This window comes from Orcinus orca, chromosome 2 (assembly GCF_937001465.1).
Source record: "Orcinus orca chromosome 2, mOrcOrc1.1, whole genome shotgun sequence".
NCBI lineage: Eukaryota > Metazoa > Chordata > Mammalia > Artiodactyla > Delphinidae > Orcinus > Orcinus orca.
The window spans coordinates 175,833,376-175,850,485 of record NC_064560.1 but is presented as its reverse complement, the minus strand read 5'-3'; the positions used below and the strand labels follow the sequence as shown (position 1 = coordinate 175,850,485).

At 50.0% G+C, this 17,110-nt stretch overlaps 1 protein-coding gene across 1 annotated transcript in view; it reads right to left on the bottom strand.

Moving 5' to 3' along the window:
- The window catches only part of LRRC74A (leucine rich repeat containing 74A), a 29,515-nt gene that overhangs the window by 797 nt on the left and 11,608 nt on the right, over positions 1-17,110 (bottom strand). Inside the window, exons 6-13 of the mRNA XM_049705862.1 lie at positions 15,790-15,839; positions 15,358-15,439; positions 11,492-11,577; positions 10,930-11,124; positions 6,903-6,998; positions 6,383-6,529; positions 2,050-2,157; positions 1,063-1,145 (exon numbers count right to left, since the gene is read on the bottom strand). Of these exons, the coding sequence (XP_049561819.1) occupies positions 1,063-1,145; positions 2,050-2,157; positions 6,383-6,529; positions 6,903-6,998; positions 10,930-11,124; positions 11,492-11,577; positions 15,358-15,439; positions 15,790-15,839 (847 nt within the window). The remainder of the gene's footprint in view (positions 1-1,062; positions 1,146-2,049; positions 2,158-6,382; positions 6,530-6,902; positions 6,999-10,929; positions 11,125-11,491; positions 11,578-15,357; positions 15,440-15,789; positions 15,840-17,110) is intronic.

Genomic DNA, 17,110 nt, shown 5'->3' with positions numbered 1-17,110 from the left:
CAGGGGGGCCTGGGGCGGTGTGCAAGCCTGAGCCACCCTGCGGGTGTCGGGGGTGCTTGCCGGATGATGGTGTCACTCCTGAATGACAGCATCACGTGCCAGCCCCTTATGTGCATTGTCTCCACTTGATTCTTATGAGAGTCTCTCAGGCGCTGTGGTTATCACCCCATTCTAAAGACTTGGAGACTGAGAGCTCTGCGCACGGCCGCACCCTTACTAGCTAGAGCAGGGTTGCAGCTGGGTCAGTCTGTGCGGTGGCTTCTCCACGCATGAGAGATGCTGATGGGGGCAAGGACGGAGGTGTTGGGAGAAGGCTGTGGGGCAGGACAAGATGGGGGCCTCCCCTGACAGACTCCTTAGGGATTCCATGAGACAACAAGCCGCAGGGCCTTATGGACCAGCCTGCAGGCCAGCAGGGTTCTGCAGCCTCGGCGAGGAGGAGTGGGTCCTGGCACCATGCAGACCGGGGTGCTGAGGCCACAGCTGCCCCTCTCTGGCCACAAGCACTTGGCTCTGTGCTTTCCTTCTCTAAAGCTCCGATCAGTATTCACAGCATGGGCGTGTACTAGTGCCCGTTGGGCGCTGTGAGAATTCAGGCACCCGTCTGGTGACTGGCGGAGCACCTGGCACGTGGTAAGGGCTCATGGATGTTGGTTGCTGTTATGACCGTTATCATGGTCCTTTCTGAGCTCTTCAAGGAGTTCAGCCTAAGTCATAACCTGCCTGGTTGCCTAAACTCCAGCAGCGTTGAAAGACCTGCAGTTCCTCAGTGCACCGTGCTGGCCCACACTTCGGGCTTGGTACTTGCCGTCCTCTGTCCTCTTGTCTGTCTGTGTGACACCCCCTTCCCCCCAGTGATACCTCCTCTTTGGGCCACTGTGATACCTGTACACGCCCCCAACTGCCCCTCTCGCCACACCAGGGCCTAACCATTTGCTGTTTGTGTCACCTCCTATCTGCTACAGGGCGGCCCCAGGAGCCAGGGTGCCTTAGAGGGAACCGGGGGCCTGCCCAGGGCAGAAGGGTAGCCCAGACAGGGCCGGACGGCAGGGCTGGGCTGACCTGAAGTCCACCATATCTGTCTTCTCACCCAGCTTCTTTATCAGCTCCCTGACTTGGTACCGGTTTATGGGGACCTTGTTCTGCTGAGGAAGCAGATAGAACATGCAAGGTCAATGGAGCTCTCTGTTCCCCCCAGACCTCTCCCGTCTCCCACACACACACACACACACACACACACTCCACAATGCCTCACTGCCCTTGGGACCACGGCTGGCAACAGTTTCCTCAGTTCAGAAGAAACTGAACCCACACCACGCAGGGCAGGAATAAGCGTCCCCGCCCATGTCTGTGGGCCACTGCCCAGACTCCAGAGCCCCTCTTTTCTCTGGGGAGCAATAGGGGTGAAGGAGATGGGGACCCAGCTGGAGTAGGCAGCAACTTTGCAGCATGGGAAGTTCATCCTTACCTCCCTGCTACCGAGTCTGGCCGGCCCTCTTTACCACGGGCCTGGCACCGAGGGTCTTATCCCCCCACCTGGGCTCCCATGAAGTCCTATTCTTGCAGGGCCTGTCCTTCCTAGGGCTGCCCTGGTGACAGACCTCTTCATGCTTGCATTTCAGGGGGCCCTCAGCACCTCCATCATACCCCACGTGTGAAGGTGTGGGATTTCAGGCAAGATGATAGGGCCAAAGGCGAAATACTGGGGTTTGGGGATGTGGTCTCTTCTCCCACTCCCTTTTAAAATGTGCCCAGTGGCCACATGCAATGGGAGAAAGACCTAGGAGATGAAGAATGTGTGTCTTCAGGCAGCACCTTGGGTCACCAGTGGCACCCAGACGTGCAGTACAGAGAATGACTTCAGCAGGCAGTGGAAGGAGGCCTTAGGTGTCCCTCTGGGTCTAGATAAAGCAGTGGATACGTTGGCTTCTCACAGCCAATCCCAAGGAGCTCTTTGAGGTGCTCACGCTGTGGCCCGTCTGTCTCTCTCTCTCACACACACCCCTGCGCGTGCACCCGTAGTGCCTGTGTCCACAGGAATCCACACACCTGTATCATAGCTTTCCGGAACTCGCCCACAGGCATTGTCGTCCCTCCACGAGGGTTCAAGCTCCTGAAGAAGTCCAGGACTGAGATTTTGTGCTGGTCTGCGTAGCTCTGAGAGAAGCAGGAGACACCAGGAGCCTTGTAATATCTACACCAACTCCCCCCAACACCCCCCCCAACCCCAGCTTCCCACCCCCGCCCACCCAGACCGAGGTCTGAGCTCAGGCAGACCCACACGCCACGATGCTTCTGTGTCTGCCCCACCTACACGGAGCAGGCTCTCCTGCCGTTCCACGTTCCACAGGTGGAAGGACTGGAGTCGACCCTGCTGAGCGAACTGTGGGAACAGTTCGGAGGGAATAGGGCGGTGATCGTGTTTACATGTATTATTTAGTTTTGAAGTTGTCCTGCTAAGACTAGCAAAGATGGTGCTCTATGTACGTGGGTGGGCTGTTGTTGACTCAGAAACCAAAAGACCGAACCGCAGCCAGGTAGTGGGACAGGCAGGACAGGCTCCCGGTGTTCACAGAATTCTCATCGTTTTATACAAATACTTATATGGAGACATACTGTGTTAGAGTATTCAAAAATAATATTTCACTGTTTTCAATTCAAAGATATTCCCTACTCACATTTTAAGGAACGTATAGATTAATAGAAAGAAGAAAATTAAAAATAACCCATAAATCCAGTCCCACCATCCAGAGGTAGCACCTTGATGTACATTTTTTCATCTACCTGTCTATCTATCTACCTGTCTATCTATCTATCTATCTCTTTATCTATCTACCTGTCTATCTATCTACCTGTCTATCTATCTACCTATCTATCTATCTATTAAACATACTGTTTTATAAAGTGCACTGTACTAATATATTGTGAATTTTCCAATACTATTAAAATATTCTTTTGGGTCCTTTTTTAGTATCTCTTTGTTTCTTTTCCCTTCTGACTCTCGAAAGGCCATAGGCAAGGCCCAGCTTTCTCGATAGATATTTCTGCAGACACCCTGCTCACAGAGGAATTCCTTGGGGATCAGTCCCTGGTCCCTGCTCTCCTCTCCCCACACTTCCCTCTCTGGTGTGCGTTGCCTACACCAGCCCAGCCCGGGATGAATCCCACCTACGCTTCCAGTTCTGCATCCCCAGCAGCTGCTCGCAAGTCCATGCTGAACCCCACCGACACCTCAATCCTACACGTCTAAAGCAAACCTCAGTCAGCTGAATTCTGCAATCTGTTACTGAGCGCTGCGGCAGATACCAGGGGCGGGCTCTCAACACCCGCTCCGCTTCCTTCACAGCCCGCCTCTCTATAACACAGAGGCTGGAAAACTAAAAACCAGAATTCCCCAAGCCCCCTTGAAGCTACGGGTCAGAATGGGATGGGTTTCGCCAAGCCCTTGGGTGACGCATGTGTGTGACCCATGCGATCTGGAGAGAGCAGGCTGCTGGCAGCCATGGGGGTGGCTTCCCAATTCAGCGGGCGATTCCTGATTGGGCGGCTTCCTGACCTGGGCAGAAGCAACAGTCGTCCTGGCTAGCCAGTTGTGGTGTCTGGGGAGCCATTTCTGGAATCTAAACATAGAGTCTTTCTTCAGCCCTCCTAATGTCTCTGGGGTCTATCGCTCGTAAAAGATCCCTCTTTGCTTAACCTAGCGGAGTGGATTCTGTGGTCAGCCACTGAGAGCCTTGATGGGCATAAGGGCCTGTTACTTTGGTAGGTGCTTTTGATAAGACCCAACGTAGCTCCTGCCCCGGAGGAGTTCAGAGTCTTGCGGTGAAAGGGTGAAGGAGAGGGCTGCAGGAGCGTGTGGCAAGGGCATATACCCTTGACCAGGAAACCTGAGAAGGGTTGCCCGAGGACGTGACACTCCGGTGCAGACCTAGAGAGTGAGGAGGAGTGAGTGAGACACAGAGGAAGGGTATTTAGGCAGAGGGACTCAGAGTTAATGTTAAGAGAGAACTGATGCAAAAAAGAATGGGGAGGGACTTCCCTGGTGGCGCAGTGGTTAAGAATCCGCCTGCCGATGCAGAAGACACGGGTTTGAGCCCTGGTCCGCGAAGATCCCACATGCCGCGGAGCAACTAAGCTGGTGCGCCACAACTACTGAGCCTGCGCTCTAGAGCCCATGAGCCACAACTACTGAGCCTGCACTCTAGAACGCACGAGCCGCAACTACTGAAGCCCGCGCGCCTAGAGCCAGTGCTCCACAACAAGAGAAGCTACCACAATGAGAAGCCCGCGCACCTCAAGGGAGACTAGCCCCTGCTCGCCGCAACTAGAGAAAGCCCGTGCGCAGCAACGAAGACCCAACGCAGCCAAAAATAAATAAATTAATAAATTAATTAAAAAAAAAAAAAGGAATGGGGAGAAATCCAGTGGGGCTGAAATGTAGAGGAGGGGGGGAGGATGGGAGGGATGAGGCCAGAGCGGGAGGCGGGGCCAGGGGGCGGTCCCTTTTCCCCACAGGACTTCCCTACTGCTGGCAATGTTTCCATCGTTCTTTTGGTCCACTGGGCTTAAAAATTGGGGGTTATCTTTGGCTCTCTCCTCTCCCCACACACCTCCCTTCTCCCAACACACACACACACACACACACACAACCACTCACCAAGTCCTGGAGATGCTCCATAAAGATATCTCCTACATGTGTACCTCCACTCTCACTGTCCTTTTCAGCCAAGTTACCGTTCTAGGTCTGGAATACTACAATAGTGTCCTCATTGGTGTTCCCAGTCTCATAGTTACCCCCTCAGTTCATTTCCCTCCCCGTTGCCAGAAAAATTACCCCTCAGTCCTGCTGGATTTACATCACAGCCTCTGCTCAACAACTCGCACTGGCTCCCTGCTCCCTGTGGACTCAACCCTCACTCTGAGCCTAAAATCTGAGGACTGCTGCATCCAGCTCCAGCCTCTCTTTGCAGCCTTGACTCCCAGGCTTCCCTGTGAGACCAGAGCCACACGGTCCAGTTCCCACGCCCCAGACACACTGCGAGCCACTCCCGCTCTGCTCCTTTGCTGGTTGGCATTCTCTTCCCTCCCTCTCTCTGTTGCTCACCTGCATCTTTTCCGCTTGTCAAGGCCCTTGCCCAGCCCCACCTCTGCCAGGAAGCATCCTTTTCTGTTTGCCTGCAGTGACCTCTAGTTTGGATTGTATTTGCTACCTTTGTCACTTGTTTATTATTTATCATATGACACTTTCTATTAGAAATGACTGTGTCTGTCCCATCTTCCCAACCCGATTGTTGGGCCCCCGAGGGGAAGGACTGTGGTTTACACTGTATGTATCGTTGAGGCTCTCCTCTGGGATCCCTCTTCTACACTGTTTTAAAACAAGGAGCAAGTTCCCACTTTGCATCGGATAACCCCATTCCCACTCTTCTTGCAAAACAGGTTTCCCCTCAGTTCCACCTGACATCATCTTACTTGAAAAGATATAAAGATACTTCATACCGCTTTGCCTTCTAGAACTTTTCATACAATGATAGTTTTCATGCCAGAGCTCTCCTCTTTGGTTCTGGAAACTAAGGCATAGAGCAGACCAACCAGGGGCAGGAAGCAGCCCCAGTGGCAAATACCATGAAGAACCGTGTTTACACGGCACCTTCCCAGCTCCTGCTGCCTCAGGTGGCAATGGTCCTGCACCCAGCAGCAGGTGAGAGCTGGTGGTAGAAACACCAGGCCTGGGCAGTCACTGCTCTGTGAGGCTGTCCGACCAGAGGAGCTATAACATCTCTTCCAGCTCTAACATTCTCTGAGTTTTTATTTCCACTGTTTCATCTGCCTCCTGTGACTGCCAGACACAATCTAAGACTTGAGCCAGGGGCAAGGTGGCCATGAGGGATAAAACACTTGAGGGCTCCTTGTTAGCTGAAGCCACCAGATAGCCATCCCGACCACAGGGTCAGGACGTCGTGGCATCCTTACCAGCTATTGGAAAGAGCCTGCATGAATTGTGTGCTTCTTGCCTGCCAAGCATTGCTCTAAGTCATGTGTAGTATAGAATTTAATCTTCACAGCAGCCCTGTGGGGTGGGTGCTATTATCATGCCCATTTTACAGGTGACGAGACTGAAGTACAGAGCACTTCAGTCACTCGTCTTTCGTTGCAATGGAGGAGCCTGGCTGGTAGAAACCATCCTATTCCAAGGCCTTCCCACTTCAGCCAGTTCTCAGTCCTTCCTCTGGGAGCCAAAAGGAATATTCCACAGCCGAGATGTTCCTTGTCAGCGAGGACTGTGCAGACTCTCTGGGGGAGGAGAAACTCTAGGAAGCTGAGCCAAAGGTCAGCGCTTTCCAGGGGTCCCTGGGGGCTCTTGGAGGAAAGCAGGGCTCACCTGGATCAGTTTCACAGGGTTCGTCCACATGAAGAGGTTTTTCTTGTTAGAGAGGCCTTGCACTGCTTTGTACATCACGTCCAGCTGGGGGTGGATGGCACACACCCCATCCAATATTTTCACAAACTGCTCTGACACCAGCACATTCTGAAGCAGGGAGAGAGGGGACCCGTCCAGGGGAGGGTACTGCCATCGTGCCATCTCCCAGACCAGCGGACTCTCCCAAGCAAAGTCTGGGGGTCCCCCTGTCTTTGCTTCTGGTGTTCCTCCTCTCTGCCCTCAGGCCCACTGGGGGTGCAGGTCCTGGGTTCCCAGGACCTGGTAAATAATTTCACACCATGATGTTTTTGACCGAATGGCTACTCCTACGGAAAGGACCTCTGGAAGGGGCAGAGTCGTACTCTAAAAGGAGTAGCCTTTTCATGGAGCAGTTCTGTGAGGGCCCTGAGGACTAGAGCTGGCACAGTGGCCATGGTAACTGGCTTGCTCCCAAGTACAAGCAAACAATTTGATCACTTACGGAAATGTCAATGTCCTCCATCTTGGATTTGGGGTTCCTCTTTATGGACAGGATAAGTAACACAGCCCCATCCATACTTAGAGGGTTCAGGTAAAGCTGTGGGAGGAAGGGCGAGGCAGAAGGAGGCAGAGATGAGGACAGGAGAGCCTGGCTCAGAGCATGGTTTCCATTTCCTCCCATCAAATCTCAATCTCTGTCTTCCTCCCAGACTTCTCTGTAAGCACGCATCTCCCTGTCTATTTGTCATCCATTCATTTGTCCATCTCACTGCTCACCCATCCATCCATCCATCCATCCATCCATCATCCATCCGTCCATCCATCCATCCATCATCCATCCGTCCATCCATCATCCATCCATCCATCCATCCATCCATCACCCATCCATCCATCCATCCATCCATCACCCATCCATCCATCCATCCATCCATCATCCATCCGTCCATCCATCATCCATCTGTCCATCCATCCATCCATCACCCATCCATCCATCCATCCGTCCATCCATCCATCCATCACCCATCCATCCATCCATCCATCATCCATCCATCCATCCATCCATCATCCATCCATCCATCCATCATCCATCCATCCATCCATCCATCATCCATCCATCCATCCATCATCCATCCGTCCATCCATCCATCACCCATCCATCCATCCATCCATCCATCCATCATCCATCCATCCATCCATCCATCCATCCATCATCCATCCATCCATCCATCCATCCATCATCCATCCATCACCCATCCATCCATCCATCCATCCATCATCCATTCATCCATCCATCCATCCATCATCCATCCATCATCCATCCATCCATCCATCCATCATCCATCCATCCATCCATCCATCATCCATCCATCCATCATCCATCCATCCATCCATCATCCATCCATCCATCCATCCATCCATCATCCATCCATCCATCCATCATCCATCCGTCCATCCATCCATCCATCATCCATCCATCATCCATCCATCCATCCATCCATCCATCATCCATCCATCATCCATCCATCCATCCATCCATCCATCCATCCAAATATCCATCCAACAATCATCCACGTGCCAGTCACTGGGTTGAGCACCGAGGGATGCACAGGCAAACATGACAAGATCTCTGCCCTCAGGTAGCTTACACTCTAGAGGGGGACACAGGCAAACAAGCAAATGACATCTGAAGTGCGATGATGGCAATGACAGAGGTACCCACTGGTACCGTAGAAAACGAGGGAAGGGACATCCAGTATGGTGGAGGGGACATTTGAGCTAAGCCTTGCAGGACTAATGGGGATTAGCTAGGGATGAAGAAGGCAGACAGTCCCAGAGGAGGGAATAAGGTGCAACAAAGAAGACAAGGGGGGCTTCCCTGGTGGCGCAGTGGTTGAGAGTCCGCCTGCCGATGCAGGGGACGTGGGTTCGTGCCCTGGTCCTGGAAGATCCCACATGCCGCGGAGCGGCTGGGCCCATGAGCCATGGCCGCTGAGCCCGCGCATCTGGAGCCTGTGCTCCAGAACAGGAGAAGCCACAACAGTGAGAGGTCTGCGTACCGCAGAAGAAAAAAAAAAAGAAGACAAGGGAAGGCAAGTGCAAAGGTGCAGAGGTGTGTGGGGAAAAGTAAACGTTTCATGAGCAGGAGCAGAGAGCGTGAGGCTACAGAGCTGTGATGGGTCAGATTGCACAGGACTTGGGGGCTTAGCTAAGTACTCAGGGCTTTATCTCAATGGTACTGTGAGCCACTGCAGCGTGGTATGGAGGCTAACAGCAGGGAGCACGGAGCCCATTGGCTCTGCTTACTAGTTTTCTGGTCTTGTGTCAGTTCCCTGACTACTGTGTACCTATCGCCTAGGGCTGCACAGAGGGGTCAATACATAACTTCAGGTAAAGCATTCAAAAGAGTGCACGGTACATAGTAAGCAGCCAATGAATGTCACTTATTATTATTGAAGGCTTTCAGCTGATGGTTTCCTGATGAGGCTGACCAAAACTCTATGTCAGGGGGTTCCCAGGCTCTTTCAGTACTCCAGTGAGAAAAGACAGCCTGGAGCCCTGCCCTCATAGGGCTTAGCATCTAGAATCTTTGGTTTGACTCACGTGCGGGGGGAATTCCTTATTTTTCCAAGATTAAGAAAAGGAGGGCTGGGGCTGGCTGTGGAGAGCAACAGGTAATTCCTGTGGCAAAACTGATGTGGCCTCCACATACGACCAAACTAAAAGGTATATTTTAAGATTTTTTTTCTTTCACTTTTAAAACAATTTAAAAAATTAAAATAAAATATTTGGTCTTCGTAGAAAAAATTTAAAAAGCAGTAGAAAAAAATGTTAGCATTGCTTATATCCCACTAACCAGAGAAAATCCTTTGCCATTTTGCTGAGGCAGCATTTTAGTCTTAAAATTCAGATTCTCTGAACTTTCCTTGGCTTCATTGGCCACCGACTGAGGCTCAGTCCTTTGCAGGCTGGGTCAGTCTCTCTTCTCTGAGTCACACTTGGTGCCCCTCCAGCCAGGCCGTCCTCTGAGCTCCCCCAGTCACTAGACGGCCACCTGGTCTGGTCTGCAGTCAGCACGCTCCCTCCACAGGTTGGAATCTGACTCCCTGTCGTCACCTCAGCAGCTCTAAGGTGGCTGTCCTCTCGGATGGTGGCTCGCCTTCACTGATTCCTAACTCCCATTCTTCTTCTACCAGCACTCCCATGTCCTTGGTCCCCCCGAGTCATCTCCACATCTTGCGGGAGTTGGAGCTGCAGTGGAAAGCCAGGTAGAGCTGACATCCCTCTGCCTCTTGCTAGCTGCACGGCCTGACAAGTCACACAGCCTCAGTCTTCTCATCTGACAAGTGGGGCTACTGGAGCCCTCCTGGTAGGGCTGGGCCATGAAGAAGGAGGCAAATCACTTGATATGGAACCTGGCTTGTGGTAGGAGTCCCAGAAAGGGGACCTATTAATAGAAGTCCTCATCTTACATCAGTTCCCAACTTCCCATGAACTTCTATGTTATAAATTAGCATCTATGAGCAAATTGATTTAAAATGAAATATGTATTCATTCTTTCACTTAATAAATATTCAATGGGCATCTGCTCTATGCCCAGGACTCTGCTAGGTACGGGGGATATAGTAATGGGCAAAGCCAAACACGTCTTTGTCTTCAGGAAACTTTCGAACTAGTGGTGACAGACAGTCAAATAGTCACTCAAATGAGAGTATAAGGAAAAACTCCGGTGAGTTCTGTGTGAAGGGGCAAACGGGATGTGAGTGTTCCTGCAGGGTCCCTGGGGAATTGCTGCTCCAGCTGTGCTCTGAGGCAGACCAGCAATTGAGGCCAGTGGAGGGAGCACTGCAGGCCCTGCAGGAACGGAGATGAAAAAAGACCCTGAGGCCATGGCTGGAGTGCGGGGGAGAGTGTGGGGGTAAACTGAGGCTGGAGAAGCACACAGGGTGAGAGAACGGGTTTTGAGCAACAGAGGCCATGGTGGGGGGGGCCTAAGTGGGAGGAGAGTAGGTGTGGGTGGGGATGGGAGTCAGATTTACGCTCAGAATCCGCACTCTGGCCGCAGTGTGGAGAAAACCTGGAGGAGGGAGTTCCCTGGTGGTCCAGTGGTTAGGACTCGGCACTTTCACCGCCAGGGCTGGGGTTCAATCCCTGGTCTGGGAACTAAGATCCCACAGGCCTCTCAGCAAAGAAAAGCAAAGAAACTGGAGGAGACCCAGATGGGAGCAAGGAAGACCCTACCCTGTGCCAGGTGAGAGCAGAGGGTGACACTGGGTTTACAGCAGAGAGACAGCCAAGAACGTACACACATATGAAGCACAAGGTAGATTTTCTCTCCAGCAACATCCAGCCCCATCGTCCTGCTGCCCCCACGCCAATACACACACGTGCATGCACACACATGGACACACGGACACATACACAGATGCACACACATGGAAGCATGGACACACACGTGAATGCACGGACACACACACACACACACAAATGCATGCACAAGATGTCCCGTTCCCAGTTCGGCTGAAGACTACCTTCAGAACTTTGAGGCTTTCATTCATCTCCAATCCTTTGCTGATTTTGGACAGCCCTTCATTGTTGATGTTGTTGCTGCTGAGGTCTAGGTAGGCCAGGGAGTTGTTGAGTCTGAGGACCTCCCCTAAGGCTGCAGCCCCCTCGTTCCCAAAACTGTTCATGGAGAGATCCAGTTTCTTCAGGGACACGTTAGCCTGCAGGGAGAAGGGAGAACGGCAGCGGCATGAAGGCTGCATGCAACTCATCCAGCCAACGGGCCCCAATTTTTGTCCCCTGCTCTCATCCAGACAGGGTGCTCAGTGGTCCCCAGGAGGGAGATCAGCCAGATCTTCCCAGATCCCTCCCAGCTGGGCTCAGAGTCTCCAGTACTCTTGAGGCTCATTCCCTTTGGGCTGAGGTCATTCCCTACCCCCTAGTTAAACTGTCGCCTTGAAGTACCCCCAAAGATGCCAACTAGGTTTCAGCAGGGTGAATTTACCCATGGGGAAGGGTTCAAGGTGGCTGACTCAAGGGCTTGGCCGTCCTCACCAGGGCTCAACACACCACTCCCGGAGGGCTTACCCGGAGACCGCTGCACAAGGCCACCACTCCCTGGATGTAGAGGTGGTTCCAGCTCAGGTCCAGCGACTGGAGCCCCACGTTGAGGGCTGTGGGAGGGAAGGAGTCATCTCAGCGTCCGCCACACCCCAGAGAACCCAGTCTCAGGGTTGGCAGAGGTCCATCACATTGGGGATAAGGATCGCTCAATCCTCATGCAAAGCAAAACACGTAGGTAATAATTCATCAGTTATTCATTTAAACACAAAATTCTAAGATGATTCCCAAGGCTGGCAACAACGTAGTAAAATACTCATACATTGCAGGTGGCAAGCAAATGGTATACTCTATTTGGCAAAAACTATCTGGTCACAGACATTTTCCTGTTAAAATCTGTTTACTCTATCTCACAGCAATATCACCCCTGAGACTCTTCCTAAGGAGACAGTACAGGATTTAAGAAAAGCGACATGCTTGTAGATGTTTTCCCTGGCATCACTTATAAAAGTAAGGTTTGTGACTCACAGGGGAAGGGTAAAGCATAACATAAATATCCATCTGGTGGAAAATTAAACAACCATTAAAACAGATGGAGAGAGCACGGCAAACCTTGTATTTACATAGGAACACTATGGTGGGCATGGTGTGCGGTATTGCGCGATGTCTTTTTCATGGAGACCTATGGGAGCAGTGGAGGCCTCAGAATTTCCATCCAGGAGAGCTTTAGGGATACAACCAGGTGGAAGTGTGGAGGCATCAGGCCTGTCTAGAAGTTGGGTTTGCACAGAAATTGCACATTTTTTTAACTTAAAGATGCTTTTGCTCACGTGCTACATAGGGCTGGGAAAGCATCCTATTTAAACACTTCATCATCGTTATTTTTATCTGGGGAGGGTGGATGTGCCGAGGACACCATTGGAAGGAGAGACTAAAGTGCTCTTGAAGGATTACTGAGTGGGAGGAATCGCCTTCAGGCCCAGGAAAAATGTGTTATTCTGTTTTATTTATTTATTTTATTATTTTTTTAAAAAAATCTTTGGCTGCATTGGGTTTTCGTTGTTGAAAGCGGGCTTTTCTCTAGTTGCAGCGAGCGGGGGCTACTCTTCGTTGCCGTGCGCGGGCTTCTCATTGCGGTGGCTTCTCTTGTTGCAGAGCACGGGCTCTAGGCACACGGGCTTCAGTAGTTGTGGCTCGTGGGCTCTAGAGCGCAGGCTCAGTAGCTGTGGCGCACGGGCTTAGTTACTCCGCGGCATGTGGGATCTTCCTGGACCAGGGCTCGAACCTGTGTCCCCTGCATTGGCAGGCGGATTCTTAACCACTGCGCCACCAGGGAAGCCCCTGTTTTATTTTTTATGGACAGAACACTCTGTACTGATCATGTCTTTCTCGTGTCAACCACCAGGACAGACTTTCAGGAAAGTGCACATTACCTTCTATTATATTGAGAACAAACTTTTGTCCTGCCTTCATTCTCTCTCCCTGCCTGTCTCCCTCATCCTATTCTTATTTTTCTCTCCTCTTCTGTGCCAAGTCCCTCACTGAAGTTAAACGTTTTTTTTTTTTCAAAGATTTTTTTTGATGTGGACCATTTTTAAAGTCTTTATTGAATTTGTTACAATATTGCTTCTGTTTTGTGTTTTGCTTTTTTGGCCCCGAGGCATGCGGGATCCTAGCTCCCCGACCAGGGATCGAACCTGCCCCCCTTGCATTGGAAGGCAAAGTCTTAACCACGGGACCATCAGGGAAGTCCCTTAAGTTAAACCTTGCAAGCCTGCCTCTCTTAAATGGCTACAAAATTAAAATTTTAATTCTATTCTCAACACTTACTAGCTTTGTGACCTTAAACAGGTTACTTATCCTTCCCGTACTTCTGTTTTCTTATTTATAAAATAGAGATGTTAACCTGTACAAGGTTTTTTTTTGTGAGGATTGATATAAAAAGCCTAGTATGATGCCTGTCACATGGTAATCATCTTATATTTGGTAGCTTTAATAATAATAAAGATTCTTTTAAAAACTGCATATAGGGCTTCCCTGGTGACGCAGTGGTTGAGAGTCCTCCTGCCGATGCAGGGGACGTGGGTTCGCGCCCTGGTCCGGGAAGATCCCACATGCCGTGGAGCGGCTGGGCCTGTGAGCCATGGCCGCTGAGCCTCCGTGTCCGGAGCCTGTGCTCCGCAACAGGAGAGGCCACAACAGTGAGAGGTCCGCGTACCGCAAAAAAAAAAAAAAAAAAAAAAGCCCTCCACGGCCAAAAATGAAAACTCGACTCCTAACTCCTGCCCCCCGCCCCCATACTGTTACTCCCTGAGTTTTCCCTTTAAGTAAATGACACCTGCCTCTAACCAGTGACTGAAACAAAAGAGTCGTGAGGCTATCTCTCCCTTCCCTCCTTCTTCACATCAGCAAGTCCTTTCGGCTTTACTTGCAAAGTATATTCTGAATTCATCCACTGCTCAGGCACTATATTCTGAATTCATCCACTGCTCAGGCACTACCTCCTCCCTGAGCTCACGCTGTTGTCCTGTTTAGCCTGGACCCCCCACACCAGCCTCCTGACCAGCCTCCCTCTTCCATTCCTGTCCTCGTCAGCTGCGGGCTTTACACAGCACATCTGCCCCTGCACGCCGTACCGTTTCGCCCCACGCTCACATCCTCCACGAGTCCTCGTCGTGCGCCGCGTGGATCCCAGGCTCCCTGTGTTCCATGGCTCCCGCGGCCCGACGTCAGGGGCTGCAGGCAACAACCTCTTCTCCTTCCATCCTCCTCCCCTGTCCCCTCTGCTCCAGCCACACTGGCCCCCCAGTTCCTCAAACAGGACGCGCTCCATTCTTTCTGCCTGGAGCCCTGTGTGTCCAGACCCTAGCACGGCTCTTTCTTCTTTGATATTCAGGTTTCAACAAAGAGCCACCCTCCCTGTGGGGCTTCCCTCACCACTCCATCTAGATTAGCGTCCCTACTGCTAGGAGTCCTTTCCTTTTCTACTCATTCCCCCCAGGAATGAGCATTTAGGTTTCTTTCTTTTATAACACTTTTGCAGTGAAACCTCCCCAGACATCTCTCGCTGTGTATGTGTGAGAGCGTCTCTGAGACATGTATAGAGGGGAAACTGTGTCATAGAAAATATATACATTTTTGACGTTAGTAAACACTGTCCGATTGTTCTCCAAAGCGCCTTTACCTAGTAGACTTGTGAGTGTTCCTATTTCTTGCTTGTATTAGCCCTTGATGTTCTCTGACGGGAAATTTTTACAGCTCTGCTAGATGACAAGGGAGATCTTTGTGTTGTTTTATTTTTCGTGTTTCTAAACATGGGCACTTGGCTTTCTTTTGTCACTGTCCATATGCTTTGACCATTGTTTCATTGGGAGTCTTTATCACTGCCTAATGGAGCTATAGGATCTTTTATCAATATTCAGAAGAGTAATCTTCTATATGATACAAATTCTGCACATTTCTACTCCTTAACTATTGCTTGTTTTCTATCATTGTCCCACAATGTCTTTTATCACAAGCAAGTTTTAAACTTACCGTTGTCAAATATATGAATCGTTTTTGTTACAGTTTCTGCCACTATTCTGTTACAGTTTCTGCCCATTTCTGTTTAATAATCCGTAGTCTCCGTGAAGTCAGCAAGTTACTTCTCTCTACGTTCTTCTAATCATTTTAAAGTTTACTTCCCACATTCAGGTGTCTGCTCCATTCAAAGTGTACTTCGGGTGTGGTTTACATCACTTTTTCTAATCAGAACGTTCAATAACAATAAGAAACCGGAGCTGCAGCTCTGACAAGCTATCATACCCCATGTCCCTCTCCTTTGCTGGTTCCTCCCTCCGCGGATATCCCACGTCCCTCTCCTTTGCTGGTTCCTCCCTCCACGGAAGACTCACCCAGCATCTGCCCCAGGTACTCTCCTGCCTTATCAGAGAACTGGTTGTGACTGAGATCCAGCGACTTAATTCTGTAATTGGTCTAGAGAAAGAAACAGTGCAGAGAGAGGTAATTTTTGTCTTCTTTGTGACTGCAAATACCTCTCTTAGAACAGTGTGGGCCCCCATATGCCAAAAATTAAGTAGACTAGTGTTCTTAGACTGAGGACAATTTCTTGTTCATTTCCTGCTGAACTGTTGATGACTGCTGTGAGAATTTAGCACCATCCAAACAGTCCTACCACTTGCTGAGGTTTTTGATAGGATTGACGGAGTCTAAATACTCTCCAGCTCCCTAAATCAGGCAAGTAGCCTCACCTCCCTGTGCTCAGAGCCACCCATCTCCCGGGGCATCTCTCACATGGCTGGCTGCACCCGTCTCTTGCTTCTTACCGATAGGGCTTGGCAAAACAGCTCTGCGGCTTCTTCCTTGAAGTTATTTCCTGTAGTGAAGGGGAGCATTAGCAATGTTCTCCAGACTAAGGCTCCCTTACTCCCTTACTCTCCTAGCCCTGCTAGCCTCTTGCCTTTGAAACAATCAGACGTAGAAAAGGTGGCAAGTACTTAAAGCAAATGTTTGGGCATAGGCGAACACAGGGGAAAAAAGGCAACCAGTTACCATCTCTTTAACAGTCCTCCCCTTCTCTCTCTGCCATGACTGTCCAGGGAGTTCCAGGGGTTGGTACACCATACCCTGTGCATTGACGGCATCCACCCCTAGCCTAACGCCTAAAATGTGTAACATTATAAAAACGCTAATCCAAGTCTGAGCAGCAGGGTTGGGACTAGAGGGATGAATGAGGCACTTGAAAATCTCAGTAATCACGATGGGTAATCTCTTAATATTTTAAAATCCAAATCAATGCAAAAACATCTATGATGAACCAAATTTTAAATAAAAGCAGGATCTGACCCTGTACTTGCATGGCCAGGCCTCACTCGCCTCACCCCGATCTGTCCCTGTTGGATCCTGTTTTTTATTTAAAGTGCTGATTTTTTTCATCATGGATTTGTTTTCGCATTAATCTTCACTTTCAAGAATGTTGCATTATGATATTATTTACTTGGTTACTGAGTTTTTTTGTTGCCCCTTAAGTTTTGCGGCTGAGGTGAGTGCCTCCCTTATCTTACCCTAGCCCTAGATTGCTAAGCAATCTAAAACATTGGTGATTTCCAGAGAATAAATGACACAAACCCTTACACCCAAATTTCTCCTTTGAAACCTTAATAAGCTCTATGCCTCTAGCACCTAAAAAGTGCTTGGCACATAACAGGTGCTCAGTAAATCCTTACTGAATGAATGAAAAAATGAATGAACCCACTGAAACACAAGTACTTCTTTGGCTGTTTCTGGTACCAGGGCAATAAAATGAGATAATAATCTAGTCAATGTATAAAATTAGGCAATCTATATTCAAATTGTTGTGTTTATACCATTGGTTACCAACAGTGCATTGGCTGTAAGAAATCATTTGGAAAGCTTGATAAAACACAGATTCTTAGATCCCTCTCCCTAAAGATTCTGATTCAGCAGCCTGGGATAGGGCTGGGAAATTTGTAGTTTTGCAAAGAGCTTTCTGTATTAATATTATATTAGAGGTCTTAGCCAATACAGTCAGAAACCTCTCTAGGAGCTATAAATATTGGAAAGAAGAGACAAAAACCTCCATCATTTGCAGACATGGTCACCTACCTAAATAATCCAAGAAAATTA